Source organism: Nyctereutes procyonoides, unplaced genomic scaffold (assembly GCF_905146905.1).
Source record: "Nyctereutes procyonoides isolate TBG_1078 unplaced genomic scaffold, NYPRO_anot_genome, whole genome shotgun sequence".
NCBI classification, from domain to species: Eukaryota; Metazoa; Chordata; class Mammalia; order Carnivora; family Canidae; genus Nyctereutes; species Nyctereutes procyonoides.
The window spans coordinates 56,623,939-56,650,312 of record NW_026575049.1 but is presented as its reverse complement, the minus strand read 5'-3'; the positions used below and the strand labels follow the sequence as shown (position 1 = coordinate 56,650,312).

General features: G+C 40.2%; 1 protein-coding gene across 1 annotated transcript in view; it reads right to left on the bottom strand.

Annotated features, from left to right (window-relative positions):
- Positions 1–26,114, bottom strand: part of EML6 (EMAP like 6) — a 265,284-nt gene extending 239,170 nt beyond the window's left edge. The window contains exon 1 of the mRNA XM_055328998.1: positions 25,918–26,114. Coding sequence (XP_055184973.1) covers positions 25,918–26,114 — 197 coding nt within the window. The remainder of the gene's footprint in view (positions 1–25,917) is intronic.
- Between the last annotated feature and the right edge of the window lie 260 nt (positions 26,115–26,374).

The window sequence follows — 26,374 nt, the reverse complement described above, 5'->3', positions numbered from 1 at the left end:
GACACATGACTCATGCAAGGCAAATCAGAGTGTCTTCTCTGCAACGTTATAATCTGCCACTGGAAAAGCTCCCTGCTTCCTCTGAGGTCTCTAGCTGAGAGGCTGAAAACCTGCCAGCGCTCCATGGCCATGGCATCACTATGCTGCTCACTTCCCTAGCTTGGAAGAAATCTGTCATCAAAAGGAGAATGAGGCCAATGGCCAGAGAGAAACAGCCAAGAGATGGAGAGTACTGACAATGTCATTCAAGTCCCTGTAGGCCCTGATGTCAGCACCAATCTGGAACTTTCAAGTGACATAAGGCACTAAATTCCTTTATTTCCTCAGGCCAACTTAAACCATGTCTTATTACCCTGAGCCCAAAGTCTTAAAACACCAGAAACTTGTAGTGGTGGTGATGCCAATCACTAACTGCTCTCATCAAATCCTTACGGTTTACAGGAGGAGCGAGTATTTCAGGGTGTGGTCTGAGTGATCATGGAGCCACTCTGAATGGCAGGTTTCTACTCCAGGCCATTCCAGGCCTAAAAAGCAAATCCAGTCCCAGCAGCCAAGGATTATTAATCTGCATTGCACCTGAGTGTCATCTAGAAGCCAGACGCCAGGCTTTCCAGCTAGGCTGCCAGACCAGGGGATGAGGTGTGCAGGGGAACTTTGTAGTCTTAGAGCTCATGGAAGCAGGACCCTGCTTTGTGCTGAAGCACAGTGTTTCTGTCAAGCAATGTCTTTTTTTGGAAAGTAACTGATCCCCCTGTTCAAGGGACAGTTGATAGGGATTGTTACCTTTGCTTTCAGCAGAGCCATCAGGGAAAAGGTTCTCAGGACCTAGGGCCCAGCAGAAGTTCTTGGAAGAAGAGATCTAGATTCTTCAACTGGGACCACTCTGATTGCCACAAAGGGATATACTATAATGGGTATTCCTATTAGACACATGCCAGTATTTTTCTCTGGATAATAGCCTTAGGGCACCTCTGACTCAGTCAGTACAGCAAGTGACTCTTGATCTCAGATTTGCAGGTTCAAGCCCCATGTTGGGTGTAGAGATTACTTAAAGATTAAAATCTTGGGATCCCTGGGTGGTGCAGCGGTTTGGCGCCTGCCTTTGGCCCAGGGCGCAATCCTGGAGACCCGGGATCGAATCCCACGTCGGGCTCCCGGTGCATGGAGCCTGCTTCTCCCTCTGCCTATGTTTCTGCCTCTCTCTCTCTCTCTCTGTGTGTGTGTGACTATCATAGATAAATAAAAATTTAAAAAAAACTATTAAAAAAAAGATTAAAATCTTTTAAAAAAATTTTTTTTAATTAAAAAAAGAAAATACTTGATTCTCACCATCAGATGACAATAACTAATTGACAAAAACAGGCCAGACAATTAGGTAAATGGTAAATTAGAGCCTGGGGTAAGAGAGGCTAGGGGTAAAAGCCTGGGGTAAGAGAGGCTAGGTTTAAATCCCACCTTAACAGTTTTACCTATTGTTCTTAGGCAAATTACTAAATTCTCTAGGCCTCAGGTTCTTCATCAGTAAAAGGGAAATAAAAGTAACTACCTTAAGGTCTTATTATATGCCTGTAGAGCATACAAATCTTGATCTCAGGGTTGTAAGTTTGAGCTCAGTTTTGGGTGTAGAGATTACTTAAAAATAAAATCTTTAAAATAAATGAATAAAAATAAAATGTCTGCATTTCTTCTGACTTCAGAGGAGTTAAAATGAATCTCATACCAGATCAGTAGAAGCTGCAGAGGAATGTCACTCTCCTACACGTACATTGGTACATCTCTTTTTGGAAAGTAGTTTGTCAGTATCTGTCGCAACATACAAAGTACACATTCTCTGATCCTGGTCTTTCTACTTCTAGAAATATCAGCTACAGAAATACTCCAGAGAGCAGATATAAGGATGTGTTCTACAGTATTGCTTGTAATAGTGGACAAAGTGCCATGCCCATCAAGAGGAATGTTGAGGCATAAAACAGAGACTGAATTGACAAATTAGAAGTCCAGGGGTTCTTCTGATAGCCATACACAGGGAGAGTCTGACCTCTGAGTCAATTCTAGTCAACAAAAATTTATTTAGTGTCTGCCCCATGCCAGACGTTGTGCTGAGCATATGTGGACAAGGGTAAACAAGACAGACTCTGACCCTTTAGCCAGAAGAAGAAAACCCAAAATCAGATTCCCTATTCTCGCAATATGTGTAAGTTCTTATAAGACTGTTTTTAATAATACCTATAATTTTTATTTTATAATTTCAAGTAAGGTTCCTTTATAAATTATGCCAACTGAAAGCACTGGGGCAAATTCTGTATGAAAAGGAAATAAATCTTTATTGAGTTTTTCTTTGGCACCATTAGAATCACAGTTTTGATCATTTCTTACGTCATCTTACTGTTTATTTCTCCTGAATTTTCTGTCAAATAGCTGTAATTTCCTTGTGGTGGCTTGCCAAAAATCAATAAACAATTTGTTCTTTACTATTTTTGTAATAAACTGCACTAAAAGGAATCTGTTCCCTCTAGAATGACTGGCACACCTTACACATATTAAAATGAAATTTTCTTAATTTATACATTATAAAAAAATATAACCAGGCACAAAATTAGGATGAGTAATAGTGGCTCAGTTCCAAGTAGCAATTAAAGTAGTAATCCCAGATAAATTTCTACAACGTAGTTATGAATAAACAAGATTAAAACAGGGATAGTAATAGAAACAGGAACTCCTTGACATTCCTCCATATCGACTTCAAAGATTTTTTTCTCCACACATCCCAAGGATAAATAACATACAATAAAATCAATCATGCTAATTAGTAGTTGTGGTTAGGACCCTAATAAAATGAAACAAAGATCCTGAAATAAATTTACTAAGTTCTAACTCTCCTTACAATTACCATTTTTCATTGCCATTTTAGTCTTAAGTGAGAATTAAGTTCATTTTTATGTGGGCTTTCTAGTTTTCTCATAGCATAGCAACAAGTAACATTATAGTAGAAACGTATAGTTAACAATTTTGTCTTCTGTCATTTCACAAATATTTGTTTAGTACCTGTATCAGGGTTTTTAGAATCTCCAAGTAAAACTAATCTAATTTTCTTTTAATAGAGTTTTGATCTCATTATCTTCCACTGTTGTGAATTCCTGGGATTTTTTGTTTTGTGGTAGATTTTCTGGCTACCTCTTTTCATCTGCCACCACCCAAACACCAATCTAGCCGATCTGTTGCCTTATTATCCAGAAAGGACACTTATGAAAAGAAGAGTGCCCTTTGCTGTTTGCTTTTTTAATAAGAAAAGTAAAGTGGCCAGCTCTGAACATCACTGTATAGGATGGTCTCATTATGAAAACAAGTGAAGCATTTATCCATGAACAGAGACATTTGGTGAAGTTCTAAAATTATTATTATATATACTTTATACATATTTATCAAAATGTGTATCCCCCTGACATTTCATTAAATTACTTTTCAAAATCCCGGTTATAATTCCCAAAAATGGTTAAGGGAAAAGATCAAGGATTTGTGTTCATTTCAAACAAGCATGGGCTACAGAAAATAGACAGTGCTATACTGCAGTCTCTCTGAAATGCACACAGTGCAGGAGAAGAGTAACTGACTTCCAATAACTGACAACCTATAACCACTTCTGGAACGTCTCCCGAGTGACTGCCTCCTTGATATGGCACCTGTACAAGATGACTTGTGACATGCTACTGCTCAACTTCCATTGATTTATTGCTAGAAATATGATTTTCACTTTTTTGTGGTGTGCAGAAGGAAAAAGCTAGCTGCTGAATTAGCTTCTGAGATTTGGATGAAACTAGGACATGTATGGAATTAAATATACCTATAAGCAGATAATCATTTTCCATCTGTAAAATAACAACACAAAAATTATTTAAAAAGCTACTCTAACTCAGAAAAAAAATAAGCTCTGAATTATGTGAAATTTGAGCCTATAATTTAATTTTACAGTGTAGACAGACTATAAGGGTAAGCAAGAACAGCAAAAAAACTGTTTTCTTTTCTTCTTTTCTTCTTGTTTGTAAAGCATTTAAGCCAAATATTGTACGAGTCTTTAAAAAAAAAAGATTTTATTTATTTATTTGAGAGAGAGAAAGTGTGAGAGAGGACGAGTAGGGAGGATAGGGAGAAGCAGGCTCCCTGTGAGCAGAGTCTGATGCAGGGTTCAATCCGAGGACCTCGGGATCATGACCTGAGCTAAAGGCAGGCGCTTAACCAATTGAGCCACCCAGGCACACCGTGAATGCTATACAAGTCTTGAAATGACACATATCTCAGTGAAACCAGATGAAATCACAAGCCTGTCCTAAAGAAGACAATAAATGGATTTTCCATGATTTGTTGTTTCACTAAAGCATACATGCCCGTTGGTTAAGGATAGTTTGGGAGGAAGAGATGTAATTGATGGTCACTCGCACCTTCATTCAGTATTCCCTACTGAAACAGATGGCATTTTGGGGGTGTTTAATCTCCCAGAATAGGTGCCTATGAGTAAGATGACTCTTATAATCTCCCAGGTACCAGGAAGTATCTGCCCAAGTATGTGGCAATGTAGCCCTAATTAGGCTACACTTTCCTACTGCCTCCACATGTTCATTCTTACTCATTGCTCTAACCATCTGGGTTCTGCCCCATACTACTAGAATGAAAATGCTCTTCTCTTGACCTTTCTTTTGTGTTCCAGTGCTGGTCCATCTCTTTGCTGAGCTCCAAAGTGAACCCCTTCACCACCTCCTTGGCACCAGTCCCTCCACAACACACAGAGAGATGGGCATCTGTTCCTCCCCTGCCTTACCAGTCCCTGCACTCCCCACCTTCTCCTTGTCTGTCTACTCATTTGCATGCCCCTTCAGCACACCCCCTCCCAAATTAAAGGTAAGGGTGTCTCCTGGGTTCTATCTCAAGCCCTAATCCTTTTCACTTCACTTGCTGTCCTTTAATGTCACAAAGGCAATCACCACCAGTGTCTCCTGACAGGCACTCAATCAGTGTTTATGAGATGACTCTCACCCTCATCTGTTCTGGCAGCCACCCTCATGAAAGCCTGTCTACTCTGGGTCTCAATCTACCTACCTGCTCTGACCACCACCCACCCTCTCCAATGAAGGGGTGACTTGGAGACTTCGACTCTAACTTAACATTTTTCACATTGGGCTTCTTAAAGTCACTGTGGCTCTGTCTCTCCTTCCTGGTTTATAGTCTCTAAGCAACAGAAAGAGCATAGCTTTGGAGTCCAACAGAAATGGGTCCCAAACCAGGTCTGTTAATTTCTAGCTATGGGACTATACCTTTGAATTTTTGCAGGATTACAGAGAAAATGTATATATGTAAAATATTCATATGTATGGGTTTTTTAAAACTGACCTAGGGTCCAGTGAGCTTTCTTTTCTCTATTTCTCTTTAATTTACTTTCCAAAGCTCCTTACACGCTTTTACCTAATTGAGTTCTCATAGTAACCTATCAGTAGGTCTGGAGGAAGAAGCTGAGGATGGCTGGGTGACAATCAGTAAGTGGTAGAAACACACCTAGGTCTGACTGGCTCTGAAGCCCTCGCTCTTCCCATCATATAAAGGGACTCCAGGACACAGAGAGGCCAGTAGGCTGGGCAAGTGAGGCAAGGAGACACACAAATGGAAATTTGCAACGTAGTGTGAGAAGAGAGATGCTATAAGAGAGGTGTGGAGAAAATGCTTAGGGGTAAAGAGGAAAGAGACATTGATTCTGTCTCGAGAAATCAGGGAGGGCTTCACAGAGATGGTGTGCTGGAGTTGCCTCTTGGATGAATCTGCCTCACAGATCAGGAAGGGCATTCTAAGCAGAGAATGAGCAGTAACAGAGAGGAAGCCATTTCAAGTCACTGCCAAGAGTAGGGTATGATGGCCATATGGGTGGGATAAGATGGGGGACAAAGTTGTGGTAGGAGATGATGGCAAAAAGTTTGGGTGGGGCCATGCCCCAGTGTTTGAAGCCCATTCTGGAAGCAATAGAGCCAGCAGGAATTTTGAAGCAGGGCAGGGACAGATCAGATCTGTGCTTCTGAAGGACAATCTCATTGCTAGTATTGTGCAGGAATTATGGAACCCAGAATCACTTGGGGAAGCTTGTCACACACCACCACCCCCCCGGCTTTTTTTTTTTTTTTTTTTTTTTTTTTTTTTTTTTAGTAACTTGGTTTGTGTCTTTATTGTGATTGTTAACTTTAATCATCTGATTAAGGGGAGTATCTGTCACAGTTCTCTAATGTAGTTACTGTTTGTCCTTTGTAATTAGTATATTGTGGTGGAGTTCTATGTAAATACCATATTCCTCAACAAACTTTCATCACTGGTTGTTAACATCTATTGATTTTCTAACTCCATTATTCTAGCTATATTTTTTAAAAGATTTTATTTATTCGCGAGATACAGAGAGAGAGAGAGAGGGAGAGACAGAGGCAGAGACACAGGCAGAGGGAGAAGCAGGCTCCATGCAGGGAGCCTGACAAGGGACTCGATCCCGGGTCTCCAGGATCAGGCCCTGGGCTGAAGGCGGTGCTAAACCATTGAGCCACCCAGTATTCTAGCTATATTTAATAGCTGACATTCTATTCAGAAAGAGTTTTCTCAAAAAGAGAGAAAGAAAGGAAGAAAGAAAGAGCTTTCTCTTCTCCCCATTAGTTATTTATATCACAACAAATGCATGCATGTTTATTTTATCCAATGGTTTATGATTTGTGCTTGAATCTTCCCACATGTGGCCAGTGGAAGTCCCTTTAAGCTGGCTCTTACGTCATTTTAATATCTCACTTACTCTTTGAGCACTGCCATACTTTCTGGCATAAGAAACTACTCCAAACTCATCTTCCCTACCCCAGGCCTTTTTTTTTTGTAAGAAGTTCTGACTTTTTATTCTCTATTTATTTATTATTATTTTTTAGGAGAATAGTATTTAGAAACCAAGTTCTGGGTTCTAGGTGTGTTCCTGCTGTTGATATGTCATTGCTTGTCAATCCTCTCAATGGACAGAGCAAGAAAACTGCGTGTGTACATGTGTGTACACATTTATATACACCTTTATCTGTATTTCTATGGGGAAATTCTTTAAAATTTCTTGGGCGACTCCTAACCAGACCTATTGAATCAGAATTTTTAGAAATGGGCTCATAAATCTCCGTTTTAAAAGTTTAATCAGGTTTTCAAACAGAGGATTGAGTAGGGGAGTGATAGCAGAGCCAGCAAGACCAGTCAGGAAGCTACCAGAACTGTCTAGACAAAAGTTAATAGGGGTATGAACTAGAGCAGAAGCAGCAAGACAGAGAGGACAGGATCAACCATATTTGGGACTGACTGGATAATGGAGATAAAAGAGGGAGGGAGCAAGAGGCACTCAATGTTTCCTGCTTAGATAACTGTCATGGCCGTGGCCCACACACTGTCATTTACACAGTCAGCACTGAACACATGTTTATTTAATTGAACATCCTCTCACTTTCCTCCTATAGATTATATAAAAATCCAAGTGACATTCTGGGAAGAAAATAATTATAAAACATTCTACAGTTTATATCTCTTCTATTGCATTTTATCATATGCACTAAAAACTGAATGTTACTCCAGGCAAAAAGGATGACTTGTGAATTCACTGTCAGCAGGGCAGGCTCTCACATAGATAAAAACGGCCTAGCCAAAGTGATTGTGTTCATGCCTACTATGCAGAATAATAGACTTGCGAGGCTTTTTACCAAGAAGCAATGTCTGTAACCATATCTCTTATAGTCCAAAAAAAAAAAAAAAGAGCTACAGTCTGCATGAGATAGAAGTCATTAAGCAGAAATGACTGCTTACTATCACTGCAGCATAAAACTCACTGGAGCATGAGCAAAATATATAAAGGAGATGTAAGAAGAAAAGTAAAGCTAAAAGCAAATGATCCTTGAATTCTAACTGTTGTAACAGAAAGCTTAAAACACAGATAAAAGTACAACCCAGAGAAAAATAACCATTCCCACTATTTTCGTAGTAAAAGCAATCCATCAATGACCATCATTGTCAATTCACGGGGCCCTTTTCCATACTTATGTTGGGGTTCTTTATTGGGACTGCTGAGGCCTCCTTGACACCCTCTCTGCTCTTGGCCACCAGGGTACTCCTCTTACCTGGTTTTCCTCCTACTCCTGTGACTGTTCCTGTCACACCCCTTTCTCTGAAAGTTGACCATCCTCAAAATCCTAACCCTGGCCTCATCTCTTTCCTCCATGTGGTCCCTAAGTGATCTCATCTACTGCTGCATGCTCACTGCAACTCCCATGGCTCTCTACTGAGCAAGGGACCCATATGTATGTACAATCACATCTTGGATGTCCCACAGACACCTCAATCTATGTTCAAAGATGAACCCATTACCCATTGGCCTTGAATGTACTTCCCAATCTGTTTCAGTAAATGATAACCACCATCCTTCCAAGTGATTATGACAGAAACTTGACCATTTCCTCACACCTTCCTTCTCCCCCACTGCCTATCTTCAATCACCAAGAGTCTAGACTCTCCAGAATATATTCATTGCTTTCTTTGCATTACCACCATAATGACCTCACTCCTGAATAACTACAAGTGCCTCCACTTTGCAATAATCCATTATTGACACTGTAACCAGAGTAACCAGACCAGAGCCTAAATATAATGATGCTCCTTCCTCCAGAAAGTCTTCTCAATCACCACCCCCTCTCATGAATAAGTTAGGTATATGTCAAGGTTCTCAAATGCTTTGGCCTATCATAGAACTGGACACCCCAAACCAGCTGTTCATTTATTTATAAGTATTACCCTCGTGATCATAATTTCCTTGAGAGGAGATGCATAGTATTCACTTTTGGATCCCCAGGACCTAGCACAGTGAATGACACATAGTAGACACTCAAGAAATCTCTGTTGTAAATCACTCCTGTTCCTCTAAGCTAGGGGTTCTTAACCTGGAGCCTTACTAGAATTCAGGAAGATCTATGTACTTATATGGACTAAAAACTACTAAAAATCTTTACTTTTGCCAGCTCGTAACAGACGTTAGTATTTCCTATCACTCAGAATGTAGGCAACAAATTGAAGTAGTATTAGCAGTACCTGTCACCTTGAGACCAATAATGTCACAGATATTTTCATATTACATTTCACTTGTAGCAGATCTCTCAAACATCATGTATACTCATCACTACTTTGAAATCATAATTATTAAAACTTCTAGACCTTTCAAATGTATGAGTTAATAAAGCATATGTGATATATTACAACATTAAAATATTTTATATTTCAAAAACAGTTAATTTTCTTTACAATTCCATTTATGTATTTTATTTCATGCATTTGGAGACATTATTCTGTGATAGTGGGAGTATAAATTGATATATGTACTCTGGAAAACTGTATGGCAGTGCCTAGCAAACTGATCCTATGTGCAGCCTGTAGCCCCAGAAATACCACTCCTGCATGGACTTGCATGTATATGTTTACTCATACTAGAATGGTCATAATAGCCAAAAGAAACAAGAAGCCACACAAATGCCCATCTTCAGTAGAATGGATCAATATATTATGGTATTGCTACACAATAAAAAATATGGAAGCGAGAATAATCATGTAGAAACACAGACGAATCTCATATATACAATGTTGATTGAAAGGAGCCAGACACAAAAGAATGCATACAATACTCTTCTTTTTTAAAGTACATTAGGCAAAACCAATCTACACCGTTAGAAGTCAGAATAGAGGTGAACTTTGCAGTGGGGGTTGTGGCTGGAAGAGGGCACAAGGGGGTCTCTGTGGTGCTGGTAATGTTCTAGTTCTTGATGTGGATGTGGGTTATAGGTGCATTGGTTTGTGAAGATTGATCCAAATGTGCACTTTTCAGTATCTATATTATACTTTGATAAAAGGATATAACAAAACAAACAAATCTATAACTCTGAGATGGGATCCATAGGCTTCATAAGGTCAAAGGGGGTCTAAAAAAGAAATCCTACTTTAAGTAGAAATTCCAAGGGAGTTATCCTAAAATGAACAAACACAAGTCATTTATTTATTCACTCAAAAATAGTTATTAAGCATCTTCTACAGACCAGGCACCATTCTGGGCATTGCAGGCAGGGCAGTGACCAAAATACTCCTGCCCAAATAGAGTTTATATCCCAGTGAAGAGAGACAACAAGGAACAAAATAAATAAGAGCTAAGGAGAAAAACAGAACAGGGATGGATAATAAAGAATGTGTTGGAGAGGGGTCTGAATGTTAAATACGGTGGTCAGGGAAGTCCTCACTGGGAAGATGACATTTTGCAGGGAACTAAGGGAGGTGAATAAAGTCACATGGATGTCTGGGGGAAGAAAGAGCCAGACTTCTGAAAGAACAGTGAGTGCAAAGGCCCTGAGGCAGAAAAGTGTCTGGGTTTTCAGGCAGCAGATAGGAGGTCAGTGTGGCTGGAGTAACACAAGGCATGGGAAGAAAATAGGTTAGATCACAGAGGTAACAGGAGGCCAAATTCCCCATAGAGGCTTAAAGGCCATTATAAGAACGTTGGCTTTTATTCTGAGGATTCTGAGCAGAGAATTGACATGACCTGACTTCTAATGCAACCAGATCAACTGGCTGCTGTGTTGAGAACAGAATGGGAGGGCAAGGACGGAAGCGGGAAGGAGGCAATGGATAAGAGGTCTTGAGGAAGAAACATGGAGTGAGAAGAGAGAACAGATGCCATGAGGAACACAAACACACATTCAAACAGACACACAGACACATTAGTGTTGTATTTGCTGCTGCTGTTACTGAAATGGCTGAGGGCAATATACAGCCTTCATGACTCTTCACTCTTCAGTAGTCCAGCACACATCTCCTAAGACACAGGTTTTCTCCTACATAACCATACTGCTACAACAGAATTCTGCTCTTAACCTAATATGTGGATATGTGGGCCCATATTCAAATTCCACCAAATGTCCCAATACCATCATTTATAACAATCCTCCCCACCTCCATGCAGGATCTCAGCTTGCACTTAGTTGAATCTTTTTAGTTTCCTTTAATCTAGAACCATTCCTCAATCTCTTATCTTTTATAAGAATTACCTTTATTTTGCAAAGAACAGGCCAGCTGTGTTGAAGAAAGTCCCTTACTTTATATTGGTCTGTTTCCTCATGACTAGCCTCACGTCGTGAATTTGGGCAGGAAAACCTGGTGAGCAATGTTGAGGGGCCCCTATATATAAGAGGTGGACTTAGAGAAGAAGAGATCAAGGTGAGTCAGGGATGTAAGAGAAAACCAAGGGCTACCACCTCCAGGACAGAAAAGGAAGGGTACTGAGTAGAGGGTGGCCAACTGTACCCAATGCTGTGAAGAGGTTAAACTGGACACAGCCCATTTAGCAGTGGAGGTCACTGGAGTCACTTAGAAAATGATAGCAGTGGCTGGTAGAAAGAGAAGCCAGTTCTTTATGTTAAGCAGTGAACAAGAAAAACAAAGGCAGTAAATTGAGACAATTCAGAATCACAGCACCTTGATTAGAAAGGATTTTAGAAGGGTCTTAGCGATCACACAGTCGGCTCACTTATTTTTAGATGAGGCCCACATTAAGCACCAGCCAAAGTCAGGCATCTGACTAGAGACAAGACCAGTGCAATGTTAAATCCCCCAGGACCTGATCCCATGCTTCTGCTACTGAGAAGTTTGGCACTGAGGGGAAAAAAAAGCATGGGGAGGAATCTCAAAGAAAAGGTTAATATAAATAAAGTAGAAATCCTCTGCCTTTAATGAACTTCCTGAAATATAAATCAGCTTTGTCTCACCCTGTTTAAATCCTCCCACTGGTCCCCATAATTTGTAGGAGGAGCTGTAAATCCCTTTGTGATCCAGCCCCAGGCCACATACCCAGCCTCATCTCCCACAGTGTCTTCCTTACTCCCACAGTGCTCAACCACTTACTTTCGCTCCAGGAGATCTGGCTCCTGAGACTTTGCATAAGCCGTTCCCTCCTTAGTGTTCCTTCCTCCCCTATTCTTTCCATCTGACCTGCCAAACTGCTCTTCATCCTTCAAAAGTCACTTTCCCCCAGGAGGCCTACCCTTGAACACCTACTTCTGTATCTTTGTGTGAAACTCTTCTGGGCCAGGAAAGACTTCACCTCATTTAGAGCTAGCAGATGTTACTTTACAATCTCTGCAAACATCCTTCTTAACAAACATCACCTCATATTTTCAAAAGTTGCTTAAAGGATTGCCATGTTTCCTAAATCTAAAAGGATGTGAATCAAGATTTTCCTCATGACACAGTCAAAAAATCTTAAGCCGTTCAAAAAAAACGTGTTTCATTCATTATAAGATCCACAGTCATACTTCAGTAGAAAAAGATTGTGTCTTTAATGGCTAGATTTTCCATGCAGACCAGGAAAATAGTAGAAAGGAGTCAAATAGGATATGGGATCTTACTTAAGAGCAGTGCAGTAATTGGTCAGCACTGCCATCCAAGTATTTTTTTATTTTTTTTTATTTATTTTTTTTAGAAGTTAATTTTTATTTTTATTTATTTATTTACGATAGTCATACAGAGAGAGAGAGAGAGAGAGAGAGAGAGAGAGAGAGAGGCAGAGGGAGAAGCAGGCTCCATGCACCGGGAGCCCGACGTGGGATTCGATCCCGGGTCTCCAGGGTCGCGCCCTGGGCCAAAGGCAGGCGCCAAACCGCTGCGCCACCCAGGGATCCCCTCAAGTATTTTTTTAAAACAAGATTCTGAATCCCACCTTTATATGCCAGCTGACAATGTATTTTCAGGATTTTCTCTTCACAAAGTATGTACAAATGAGTTCTATAGAAATATCATCTCCATTTCACACCTCACTCCTTACAAATAATTTGAGATATGAAGAACAACAAATAAAACGACACTGAGCACTTACTAAGCCCACAATGTGTGCTATTCAAGAGAACATACTCAGAAATCAAATCAGGTTGAGAGATGGATAAATCAACAAATGTAATACAATGCAATGATTCCAGAAGGTGAGTACTTGTGTTGTGGCCTGGACATAGAGAGAAAAAGGGCTTAAATAGGCCTTTGAGTTGTCAAGTGAGGCTTCAGGGGGAGGTGACACCACACTGAGATTAAAGGCAGGACAAGATAGTATAAGCAGAGAAGTGAGGGGTCATTTCAGGCAACCTAAATGGCCTTTGCAAGGCTGAAGATACAAAATAGGAAGTTGGATTCAGGGAACTGCAATGGGTTTGATGTGGCTGGAGGCTATTAGAAGGACAGAGAGGAACATCAAGCTGGAGGAGGGAGCCAGGAACCAGATCTTAACCTGTGCAATAGGGAGCCTCAGGTGGATTCTAAGTCTGGCTTTAGGAAGATTCATTTTCAACACCTATAGGATGGCCAACCTCACAAAATCATCTAAGGGTCCATACATGTCACTCATATCTAAGGCTGATGTTCAAGATGTGCACCAGTATCTGTGCCAGGTAAAATATGAAAATATTTATTCACCAATCGGTAAAGAGCTGTGCCAAGTGAGTCCCAGGAAGCCTCCCATGAGTGCCATCTGACCACCTCCCTGGTGCCTGCAGCATCAGCCCCCATTCCCATACACTCCCCTCTCCCTCTCCCACCAGACCCCAGCAGAGAGAACACCCTCAATAGTAGCACTGACACCCCAGTAGGCAAAGGTGTGAGGTCCACTTTGCTCCCTGAGGCTATGGTCACCAGCCATTGGCCAGCATTCCCAAGACACCCTGGCATGGCCTCTTAGAGAACTGAAAATTTCATGATGTGTCATATCTCCAGCATTTTGTAGTTGAGCCCTCTTAATATCCCGTTCCTTCCCTTTTCTTGCCCTCAACTCAGTATTTCTCACCACTGTCCTATTTTTCTCTATCAAGAAATCATTCACCTCCTCTATTTGAGCTGTCATTTGTTCCTTCTCAGCCCATATCTCCCTTATTAGACAATCTTTCTTTTTTTTTAATATTAATTCCAGTGTAGTCAACATACAGTGTTATATTAGTTTCAGGTGTACAAAATAGTGATTCAACACTTGCATACAACACCCAGTGCTCATCAAGGTAAGCGTACTCTCAATCCCGTTCACCGATTTTACCCATCCCCTCAACCAACCTCACCTCTGGTAACCATCAGTTTGGTCTCTACAGTTAAGAGTCTACTTTTGCTTTCTCTCTCTTTTTTTTTTCTTTACTTGCTGTTTTGTTTCTTAAATTCTACATATGAGTGAAATCATATGGTATTTGCCTTTCTTTGGCTTATTTCACTTACCATTATACCTTCTAGATCCACCTACATTGTTACAAATAGCAAGATTTCTTTTTTATAGCTGAATAATTTCCATTTTATATCTATACCACTTCTTCTTCATCCATTCATCTATTGATGGACACTGGGCTGCTTTTATAGTTTACCTATTGCAAATAATGCTGCAACAAATATAGGAGTACATATATCCCTTTAAATTAGTGTTTCATGTTCTTTGGGTAAATACCAGTAGCGCATTTACTGGATACACCATTTTTAACTTTTTAGAAACCTCCATACTGTTTATCACAGTAGCAGTGGGGTTCACATTCCCACCAACAGTGCACAGGGTTCCTTTTGTTCCACATCCTTACCAACACTGCTTGTCTCTTGTGTTTTCTATTTTAGCCATTCTGACAAGTGTGAGATGACATCTCATTGTGGTTTTGATTTGCATCTCCCTGATGATGAGTGATGTTGAGCATCTTTTCATGTGTCTATTGGCTACCTGTATGTTTTCTTTGGAGAAATGTCTCTTTACATCTTCTGCCCATTTCTTAATTGGATTATTTGGGCGTTTTTGGTGCTGGGTTTTGGTGCTTTATATATTTTGGATATTAACCCTTTAACAGATACGTCTTTTACAAATCTCTCCCATTCAGTGGTTGTCTTTTAGTTTTGTTGGTGGTTTTCTTTGCTGTGCAGAAGCTTTTTATTTTGATATAATCTCAATACGTTTGTTTTTGCCTTTATTTCCCTTGCCTCAGGAGACATATCTAGAAAAATGTTGCTATGGCCGATATCAGATAAACCACTACTTATATTCTCTTCTAGGATTTTTATGGTTTCAGGTCTCACAGGTAGGCTTTAAACCATTTTGAGTTTACTTTTGTGTATGATGTTTCATTCTTTTGCATGCTGCTGTCTAGTTTTTACAACACCATTTTTGTTTCTTCATTGCATATTCTTGCTCCTTTATCAAAGATTAATTGACCAAAGAATTGTGAGTTTATTTCTGGCCTTACTATTCTGTTTCACTGATCTATGTGTCTATTTTTTGTGCCAATACCATACTATTTTGATTACTACAGTTTTATAATATAACTTGAAGTCTGGAATTGTGGTACCTCTACTTTTTTTCTTTTTCAAGATTGCTTTGGCTATTCAGGGTCTTTTGTGGTTCCATACAAATTTTAGGATTGTAAAGATAGATAGCTCTGTGAAAACTACTGTTGGTATTTTGATAGAGATTGCATCAAATCTGTAAATTGCTTTGGGTAATGTAGACATTTTAATAATATTTGTTCTTCCAATCCACGAGCGTGGAATGTCTTTCCATTTCTTTGTGTCATCTTCAATTTCTTTCATCAATGTTTTAGTTTTCAAAGTATAGGTCTTTCACCTCTTTGGTAAGTTTATTCCTAGGTATTTTATTATTTTTGGTACAATTGTAAATGGAATTATTTTCTTATTTTCTCTTTCTAGTACTTTGTTATTAGTGTATAGAAACACAACCAATTTCCATGTATTAATTTTGTATCCTGTGACTTTCCTGAATTCATTTATCAGTTCTAGTAGTTCTTTAGTGGAGCCTTTAGGGTTTTCTATGTATAGTATCATGTCATCTGCAAAGAATGAAAGTTTTACTTCTTCCTTACCAATCTGAATACCTTTTATTTCTTTTTGTTGTTTGATTGCTATACCTAGGACTTCCAGTACCATGTTGAATAAAAGTGGTGAGAATGGACAGTCTTATCTTGTTCCTAACCTTCGGGGGAAAGCTCTGAGTTTTTCCCCATTGCATATAGTGTTATCTTAGATAAAATTTCTTTTTTTTTTAAGATTGTATTTATTTATTCATGGGAGACAGAGAAAGAGAGAGAGGCAGAGACACAGGCAGAGAGAGAAGCAGGCTCCATGCAGGGAGCCCAACGTGGGACTCGATCCCGGGTCTCAAGGATCACACCCTGGGCTGAAGGAAGTCGCTAAACCGCTGAGCCTCCCGGGTTGCCCATTAGATAAAATTTCTTAACAGGGCAGCCCTCTGAAACATGGCCCCACCCTGGAGGCTACAGCTAATTGGATTGGGTGGACCTTCTGTCCAGTGCTAAGCCAATTAGATTCTCTTTCCTGGAAATTTGGAATTAAGATGCAAAAGACTGATCGATTCAACTGGTGTTGTAGGACCAAGCTGGGTGGTCATGTGTACTGAGGAGCGAAGATGAATTCTGGAGGGGGTGACTATGTGCAAAATGGATCTCTGAGTTAAGAAGCCAATCTGCAGTCATAGACAATTAAGGCATATATTATTCAGAGAGAAAGAGAGATATGAATCTGTAAGAATCTGTGATTCTTACAAGAGAACCAGGGAAAGAGAAAGAAATACCTGCCTGATAACTGTGCAATGCCTGAAAGGCCAGCCTACTCTATAATTGAGTTCCCAAAGATTCTCTTGTCATCTTATGATCCTCTCCTTAATTGTATTTCTTTGAAAAAGTTTCAATTTCTTGCAACTCATCTCTTATTTAGAAGGCATCCTGTGCTTTGCGGATCCTGTTTTATTCTTACCCATAAAATCAGTTCACAACAAACACAGAAAAATGTTTTAATGACAGTGTTACATAGCAGCTACACTTAACAATAATCCTCATGCCTTAAAATAATTCTCAATAACTTTAGAATAATTCTCTGACCAACCTATTTATGCAGTACCAGTCCAGAAAAAAGATTCTTTTATCTCAGGGAGTTATTGCTGGCCCGCCACACACCCCTCTTTCATGATAATAGGAAAAGGGGTGGCAAAAGAAACTTGTGTGTAACTGTGGAATACTTCAACTTCTGGGTTGAGATCGTCCAACTGGGGGACGAAAGGAATGAACCGAAAAAGAGGTAGAAGTCAAGGGGCACATTCTCTGATTACTCTCTCTGCTTTCCCTTTGGCTGCCTCAAGAGAACTGTCTCCAGCAGCAAGGCTGAAGGCTGCAAATTCATTTTTAAAAAGCAAGACTCTTTGGAAGTAAACAAAGCCAAAAGTATTGACCATTGCTGGTCCCTAAACCAGCAGTTACTAAATACTGCACTGGTTCCTCAAAGTATAAATATGGTTATATTCTTTAAACATATAAAAATCTACACATCCTTATAGTTTCTAACACCCTCTTTTCAAGTAGTATACCAACCAAAGCCTCGGATTTCTATTACTTCTAAGTTATCTTTTTAATGATTCAGTTTCTGGGTCTCCAAATGTTCAGTGTCTTCTAAATGAAAAGAATGGACCCTCTGCTAGGGGAATTCAAAACTTATAGACATCCAAGACAATTCAAAGGGAAAATAACAGTTTTTTCAACAAATAGTGTTGGGACAACTAGATATCCACATGCAAAAGAATGATGTAGAACTCCCCTTACCTCACACCAAATATAAAAATTAACTCAGAATGGATCATCTGTCTAAATGTCAAAGCTAAAACTCTTAGAAGAAAATGTAGGCATAAATCTTCATGACTTAAATTAGGCAATGATATCTTAGATTTAACACCAAAAGTATAAGGGATTGAAGAAAAAAAGAAATTGGACATCATCAAATTGAAAACTTTTGTGCTTCAAAGGACACCACTAAGAAAGTGAAAAAAATAACTCACTGAATAGGAGAAAATATTTGCAAATAACAGATAAGGGACTTATTTCCAGAATATACAAAGAACTTTTACGACTTAAGAATAAAACAACAATTAAAAATGGGCAAAGGAGGGGTATCTGGGTGGCTCAGTGGTTGAGTATCTGCCTTTGGCTCAGGTCATGATCCCGGGATCCTGGGATCAAGTCCCACATCGGGGTCCTAGCAGAGGGCCTGCTTCTCCCTCTGCCTATGTCTCTGCCTCTCTCCCTCTCTCTCTCTCTCTCTCTCGTCTCTCTCTCTGTGTGTCTCTCATGAATAAATAAGTAAAATATTTTTTTAAAAATAGGAAAAAAAATAGGCAAAGGATTTGAATAGACATTTTCTCCAAAGAGAATATACAGATCATCAATTATGAAACAATGATCAATATTCTTAATTATTAGGGAAATGCAAATCAGAATCACAACAAGACACCACTTCACATCCAGTAGGATGGCTATAATCAAAAAGACAGAACATAACAATTGTTGGCAAGGCCATGGAGGAGTTGGCACTCTCAGATATTGGTGGTAGGATTCTACATTGCTTTGGAAAACAATTTGGCAGTACTTCAAAAAGTTAAACACAGAGTTGCCATATGATTCAGCAAGTCTACTCCTAGGTGTATACTCAAAGGACTAGAAAACACATGTCTACACAAAGGCTGTGGACATCTCTTCCATTGCTCATCTCTTCCAAACTCAACATCTCTTTAACTGGTTACAATCAACCCCTGCTTGGTTCTTTCTGGAGAATTTAGAACACAGGTCTAGGCACCATCCTAATAAAAAAATTAATTGTTAAGAATTTATTTCATTTATTTATTTTTAAGATTTTATTTATTTATTCATGAGAGACACAGAGAAAGAGAGAGAGGCAGAGACATAGGCAGAGGAAGAAGCAGGCTCCCTGCAGGGAGCCCAATGTGGGACTTGATCACAGACTCCAAGATCATGCCCTGAGCCGAAGGCAGACACTTAACCACTGAGCCACCCAGGCATCTCATAATTTAAGAATTTAATAAATGTATGGATTATATATATTATTAAAATTCTATTTTGCTAGCTGACAATATCATTTGGGTTGAAAAAAACACTGGTCTAGTGAGCTCTAAAACATACCAGTGAGGTCCCTAAAATCTTAATTGGCTTGTGGACCAGAAGCATTGCCATCACTTGGGAGCTGGTTAGAAATGCAGACTATCAGGCCTCATACCAGACTTACTGACTGAAAGCTAGAGTTTAGCAAGTGCTCAGGTGATTCCTAAAAAAAATGATATGTGAGAAGAAATTTCTGCTCTCAAACACTTTAATTACATTTTAGACCAATCCACATGTGACAAACTTGGGTCAAACCTACCAGGAAAGCCTGACTGCTGAAGATGTGTAGTCTTGTGAATTAAAGATGGCTTTCCATATAGCTTCAGGAAGAGTAAGTCCCAGAAGCAAAGCCAGCAAGTCAGCCTTCTCAGTAGCTTCCTTTTTTTAGGTGGCAAGAATGTCACCTACATTGCAAAACTGTTCAGATCCAAAACCCTGTGAGTAGGAGAGGTCTTAGGACAGCTCTGCTTAGAGATGCTGCCACGGAACAGTTTGTCACTTGCCACAGTATAATCTACATTCTAATTGACTGTTGATTGTGAGGCCAATATCAGTCTTTATAAGAAAGTATATTCCTGTACAATGTTGGCCAAACAATGACTCGTTATACAGTATCCATTCTTTCTAAATAAAAACATGGTCATATATTCTGAATTAAAAATAGAGACCCACGATATGATAAGAACAAGTATATCTATAACAATAATTGAATGGAATATTTGTGACTGTCCAGGAAAATCTAGGACATATGGTATCAAGACCCCTGAGGCATTAATGACCTGGATGAGAATTACAATGACCTTGGTCTTTCTCTGCATATCTACACCAGAATTCTGGGCACACCAAATTCCTTCTCACCCTGGTGCCTTTGCATATAACCTCTCCTCTGCCATGCCGTCTTCACTTATCTGGCTCCTTCTCATCCTTCAGGTCTCAGCTTAAATGCCACCAGCCTAGAGAGCTGCTCTGGAATCCTATGGCCGGTAGCTCCCACCAACCCAGTTCCTCTCTATGATCATGCTCTTCTCAGTACTTTTTACAGTCTATAGTCACCATGTCTTCTTGCTCATTCGTTGTTGGCCTCCACCACCAGAATTGAGGCAAGAACGTGGTCTTGTTCACTGCTACACTCCCTGTATCTGGTACCTTCTAAAGATTAAATGAGGTTTTGATGAATAAACAAGTAAAATGTTCCCAATTTAGGGAGAAAATAAATCTTAATAAAAATCACCAAATAGACTGTAGCTTATTAATAAGAACAATAATAATATCATTTATGAACAGATCATTAACCTCCATCAAAACCATTCACTTCAGGCTCTTGCAAATAAACGGGCTCCAACAAACGGTCAATGGTACTACTGAGTAACTTTGCTTAAATCTCTTTCCTTCTCAGAGCCTTTTTCCTCTCAGAGTCACTCCTGCACAGAGTGAAATAAGAAGACTACTTCTCAGAGATGGGAGAGAGAGAAATGTAATGAAATGACATAGATATACACATACGTACATACATATACACACACACACACACATATATACAGACACATACATATATATATAAGTATCTGGCACAGAACAGGTACTCAACTCAATATGGGTTTGGTTCTTTATAGTCACTCTCATGTTCCCCTTATTCAAACTGATCAAGGGACTGAATATAGGATGTCTGGATGGCTCAGCTGTTGGGCATCAGCCTTCGGCTCACGGCATGATCCTGGGCCAGGGATCGAGTCCCACCATCAAGCTCCCTGCAGGGAGCCTGCTTTTCCCTCTCTCTAGGTCTGCCTCTCTGTGTGTGTCTCTCATGAATGAATGGATAAAATATTTGGAAAGAAAAAAGATTATGAAATCACATTTCCAGGCCTTCGTGTGAACCTGTTTACTCCACACTCTAGACCCAGCCATGGCTGTTAGACCCCTCTATTCAAATTCAACAAGTTCAATTATATTTGCAGCACCCTGTTACTTTAGCCATGTCACAATTGAGACTTAATTTTTAAAATTATCTCTAGTAGGTCATTGTTTCAAAGCTGGTAATGTTCCTGAAGTGAACTTGAACATAGTTCCACTTCTTGACTGAGTTCTACCAATCAGCTTCAAATATTCCTGATAAACTGATAAGCACCAGACAGAAAATTAGAGTTACAAAAAGCAAAATGCTCACTAAGTTCTGGTTAGAAATAAGACACAGTGGTAGGGACCACACTGACTTTTTTTCTAAAAAAAAAAAAGTTTAGAAACAGTGAAGCAACAATTTTGGGCTTTGGAATCAGACAGACTTGGGTTCCAATTCCCATTCTATAGTCTGTTAAATAGTGACCATGGGCAAGATCCTTAACCCCACTGTGCCCTAGTTTCCCCACCAGTAAATTGAGGCTAACAATAGTACCAATGTCGAGAGGCTGTTAAGAGGATGGATGAGATAAATCTGTACACACACTTAGTGCTGAGTCTGCACTCAAGAAATATTGGCTCTATTAAATTTATTCTCATCCTCAAAGATCTTATTATATACACTTACAAATGAAAATATTCAGAATGAAAGAAAGGTACTAAGTGCTACATATTAAGTGAGCAGCAGTGGTTACAAAAGACCCAAAACTTCAGGAGTGCAAAACACGCCTTCATCTAAGGATGGTATGAGGTCTCATGGGATTGGTGAAGCTGAAGCAGATGGGGCCACACAGGGCGTGGATACAAACAGGTTCCCTGTGGAGGGCACTTACTGTTTGCCAAACATTGTGGGGCACCTTGTATGTAATCTCCACAAACTATAAGGCAGATACCTCTAAATCTCCAATTTGTAGATAAGAAGCTGTTTTACTGATGATAGCTAAGGCTCACAGAGGTTTAGTAATTACCCCAAGTCGCCCAACTGGTGGTGGATCTAGGTTTAAAATCAGGTCTGTCTGACAATTCATTGCTTTGCCATTGTTGGGGGGAAGTGTTGATGGGGAGATAAATCATTCCAGTATGATGCAGGAAAGATCAGAGTAAAGATCATCTTTTTATATGGCAAGTGGGAAGCAAACAATTTATACTTAAAAAAAAAAAAAGGAAAATAAGGGTAGAAAGATGGGTTAGGGCCAGAGGGAATGGAAAGCTAAGGAGTTTGAGCTTCAGCTGGTGGACAATGAACAACCTGTTTTATTTCTGGTGTAAATGTGTGCTTTTAATTAAATACTACTAATACTACTACAAAGAGCAGTTATTGAATACCAGCTCATGATCAGGCCCCAGGCTAAATCATTTCTATACATTACTACAAGTTGCATAATTTGCAACTCAGGTATTATTATCCCCATTTCACAAATAAACAAGGCCTTGAGTGGTCAAGTCACTCATTCAGATGACTCCAGTAAACAGCACAGTGGGGTTCATCACTGAGTGTGTGCAAGGTCAAAGTCAATGCAAAGTCCTTCCCCAGAGAAAGAGTAAGAGGGCAGAAAAACTTCCCTTGTGATAGAGAGTGAAAAAACAAGAAAAAGGAAAATAGAGGCAGGGAACTAGTCAGAAACAATATACCAATCCAGAGTCAAGAGATAAACGTCTTAGGTGGAGTCACTGAAAATGGAAGGGAGGTGACAGACAGCAAAATGTGTTCATGACCTTTTCTTTCATTTACTCCAGCCGTGTCATGATTTGCTACCTGAAGTAGAAACCCAGTTAGTAAATATACCAGGCTCTATTACCAGCCTTGCCTTGAAGCCTGATTTGAGTCCTATTAGCCTGCGAGCACACGCTGCTCCTAGCGTGTACCTGCCCTGTCACAGGGCTAGCAGGGCTGAAACAGGCATCATCCTCTAATCTGTTATCTGTATTGAAGGGTAATCATTCAAAAGAATAAAACTAAGCCTCCACAGCCCATAAATCACATTATGCTTCACATATCAACATTTTAAAAAAATATGACTTAAACACATAGTCTGTCAAATCAGGAAGGCACATATGCTAAGCTCTAGTGAGCTCTGACAAATCCTACATTATTATTAAAGTTCATCGTGATCTCAAGGATCACATGGTTTTATAAAACGGAGTGTGGTATCAATATTTGTTTGGCTGCTTTCTAGTTAATATTCTGGGGAAAGTAGCACGACAAATAAAGCAGTAGGAAATATACACACTATGAATATAGCTTTCAAGCTAAGGCAAAAGCCAATAGGCAGTTACTTACATTATCTCCTTCGACGGAATCAAGAGTTAGAAGCTTGAATGTTGATGTAATGTTTCCCAAAACCCCAAACATTTTTGCTCTGAAAGCTTAGCTATAGTCCTCCTCATTCAATAGCTAACCGCATTATGTTAAGTGGAAAATTAGTAGTGTAACAGGAACACGAGTTGAAATTCATAAAGATAAAAGACCATAATTCTCCTGTTCACATCCACAGTTAATACATAAATATTCCCAACAATTTACAATATTAATTTTAAATATTCAATATGTTTCTGGGAATAAAATTATGAAAGAAATGGCAGTCAAGAATCCCACATACTAAGGCCAAAAACAAATGTGGTTTGCATACTATGTTCATCAGAAAATAATATATATATATTATAATACATATATATACATATATATAATACATATATATGATAAAAAAAAATAACAGCATAAACAGTCGAACTTTATAGCCCTTAATTACATAATGATCTGTGATTTGGGTTTTTTTATCTGTTGGACTTAACTTCATTCCTTTGTACAAAGACATATATGGATATTAAAGTATTCTGCTCACCTGTACATACTCAGACCCAACTAAATATCATGAAAAATTTAGCAGTAAAGTCCAGTCTTCCAAGGTAGGCTTGCCACCATTCTGTGTAATGATAGAATTACCTTCATAAAAGACCAGAAGCTAAATCCTATGTTTTTTTCTTTTCATCACTTGAGGCTTTCTGCAGCCAGCCTTACAAACAACTTCATTCACCTTTTCTTCAAATCTGAGTGTTTAACTAAAGCCATATATCATCACAATCCCACTAGTCCAGCTGCCTGTCATCGCAGCAGTTTACTGCAACTCCACCCTTTTCCCATCATCAGTTTCAACAGTACATTTTTCTTTCTTTCTTTTTTCTCCTATTAGAGAAAAAAAAAGATGAAGATGAGGAGTTCAAACCCTCAAAGTAATTCAGTGAACTGTCACAACAATATTATTTAACCCCAGAGAATTTCCTGTTTAATTGCCACTCTCTCCCTTCTCCCAAAGGACCACATCTTATTTGGATGGTGTAATGGAAAGCACCACATTAAAAAGAGCAAAAACATAATGGGTTTAAATTTTTAAACATCTAACCTTTTCACAAGTCACTTTTAATCATTTGCACCTGTGACTTTAATAATCAGCCTGGCAATTAGAGAAGCAAAATCTCCAGGACAGAACCAAGTGGGATGCCCTAGTCACAACCATTATTATATTGGGGAGCAAAGAAAAAAGCTATTTTCTCATATGTGACATGAAGAAAGTTTTACATTATTAAGTTCCATCAAATCCTGGGAACAGTAGAGCTCCTAATACTTAAAATCTTCATTTTTCTAAAAGCCAAGATTTTAAAATATATATATATATCTTACTGTATTTTTCAAATATTAAGTGTTTATATTTTCTAACAGCTTTTCAACTTTAGGGCTCAGGAAAAAAAAAGGGGATCCAGAGCAAGCTCAACACTAGAAGGGGGGGATTAAGCGAGACTTTTAAATCATTCTCCCCAAGGAGAAATAAAACCATTAACATTACACCATATAACCATTTATTTCATCATGAAAGGCAAACTTAGAGCACCAGTGGCAATATTCTGAAAATGCGATAGAAGTTGTTCTATACAGCAAGGAACATACAAGTTTGGAAGGCACGAATATGGTCTGTCAGTTGCAGTTCTAGCCTCAGCAAGTCATTTGCCCTGTGGGTGAGGCTCCCATACGGAAATCTTCCTTAACTGCGGAAGGCTGAATGGGATTTCCTGTGAGCAGCATCTGGACCACACCTTGTTGGGTCACAGAAGCAGCTAACAAGAGCTGGAGGAAAATGCGTCTGGTCCAGAGATGACAGGACAGGGCCAAGAATCAAAATATGTCCCTCTACAGTTTAATGGGGGGAAGGCCCCTTAAGATGGCTATTTATGCAGTTGTGTTTTTCTAATCAGTCTTGGCCACCCACTACCAGATGTTGGTCATTTGGTGAGCTGACTGGTAGGATTTTGTGGTCCAGCAGCTGCCAGCCTTTTATAACCTCAGTGATGTTGTGGGAGTCTCCATTTAGTTCATAAATATGTGGGGGTTTTTTTGTCATTAAAACACTGCCAGCTGAAATATTGCAGAACAAACTCCCCACCCGGTTGCAGAGATTTTTCCAGCTTCAAAGCATCTGGGATGAAGATTCCAGATTACCTGTAGCAAAATTTCTTCTAGATTTTTTTTTTTTTAAATCCTCTTGCGTGTTGAGGAACCTACTGAGGAGCCTGCCAAAGATGACACCCACCGTTCAGATCATTGGTCCTACATTTACCTAGTTAGGGCAGGAAGAAGTGTTAGATGGTTACCCTGGATTCTTCCACTTGTAGCAGGAAGGGACACCCAAAAAGCATCCGGACACTCAACTCCTTAGAGATGCAAAAGCCTTCCAGGGGAATAAAGAGGAAAGAGATCTCTCCCTCCCCACCTGCACACCCCCCTCTGCCCCCCCTCCCCGTTTGTGCCCTAGCCTGAGCATCAGCAGCCCTTAATTCCATGCAGTTCCAGAGCGAATCCCTTACTCCAGAGGGCTCCTGGATCGGACCCCAGGAGAGCCGGGCTGGTCGTCCTTCTCCCCCCACCCCCACCCCCCCACTTCCAGTCTGCACACCCACCCCCTCCCCAGCACCCCAGGCCAACCCTTCCTACCTGATGATGTCGTCGTTGTGTCCCAAGAAGAATTTCTGGCTGTGCTCTCGGGTGTTGTAAACCACCCCGACCCCAGCCACGAAGTAGACCACCTCCTTGCCGGCCGTGTAGTACAGGTTGTTGCGGCACTGGTGACCCCGGTACCCGTACACCCACTCCAGCCGGAGCTGGCAGCTGGGAGCTGTCCGATCCGCCATGATAAGCCGACCCCACTCGCCCCCCGGGCCCCCCCCCCGCGCGCGGGTCCGCGGCCCCTGCGCGCCGGGTCTGTCCTCGCCGAGACTCGGGCTGCGGAGGACCTGCGAGGGCGAGGGCTCAGGGCGCAGCGCCGGGCGCTGATTTCCGCGGCGACGCACAGACACAGCCCAGGGCGCCGGCCGCCACCATCATCCGCCGCCGCCGCCGCCGCCGCCGCCGCCGCCGGAGACGAGCCGCCGGTGCGCGGCCGCCAGACCCC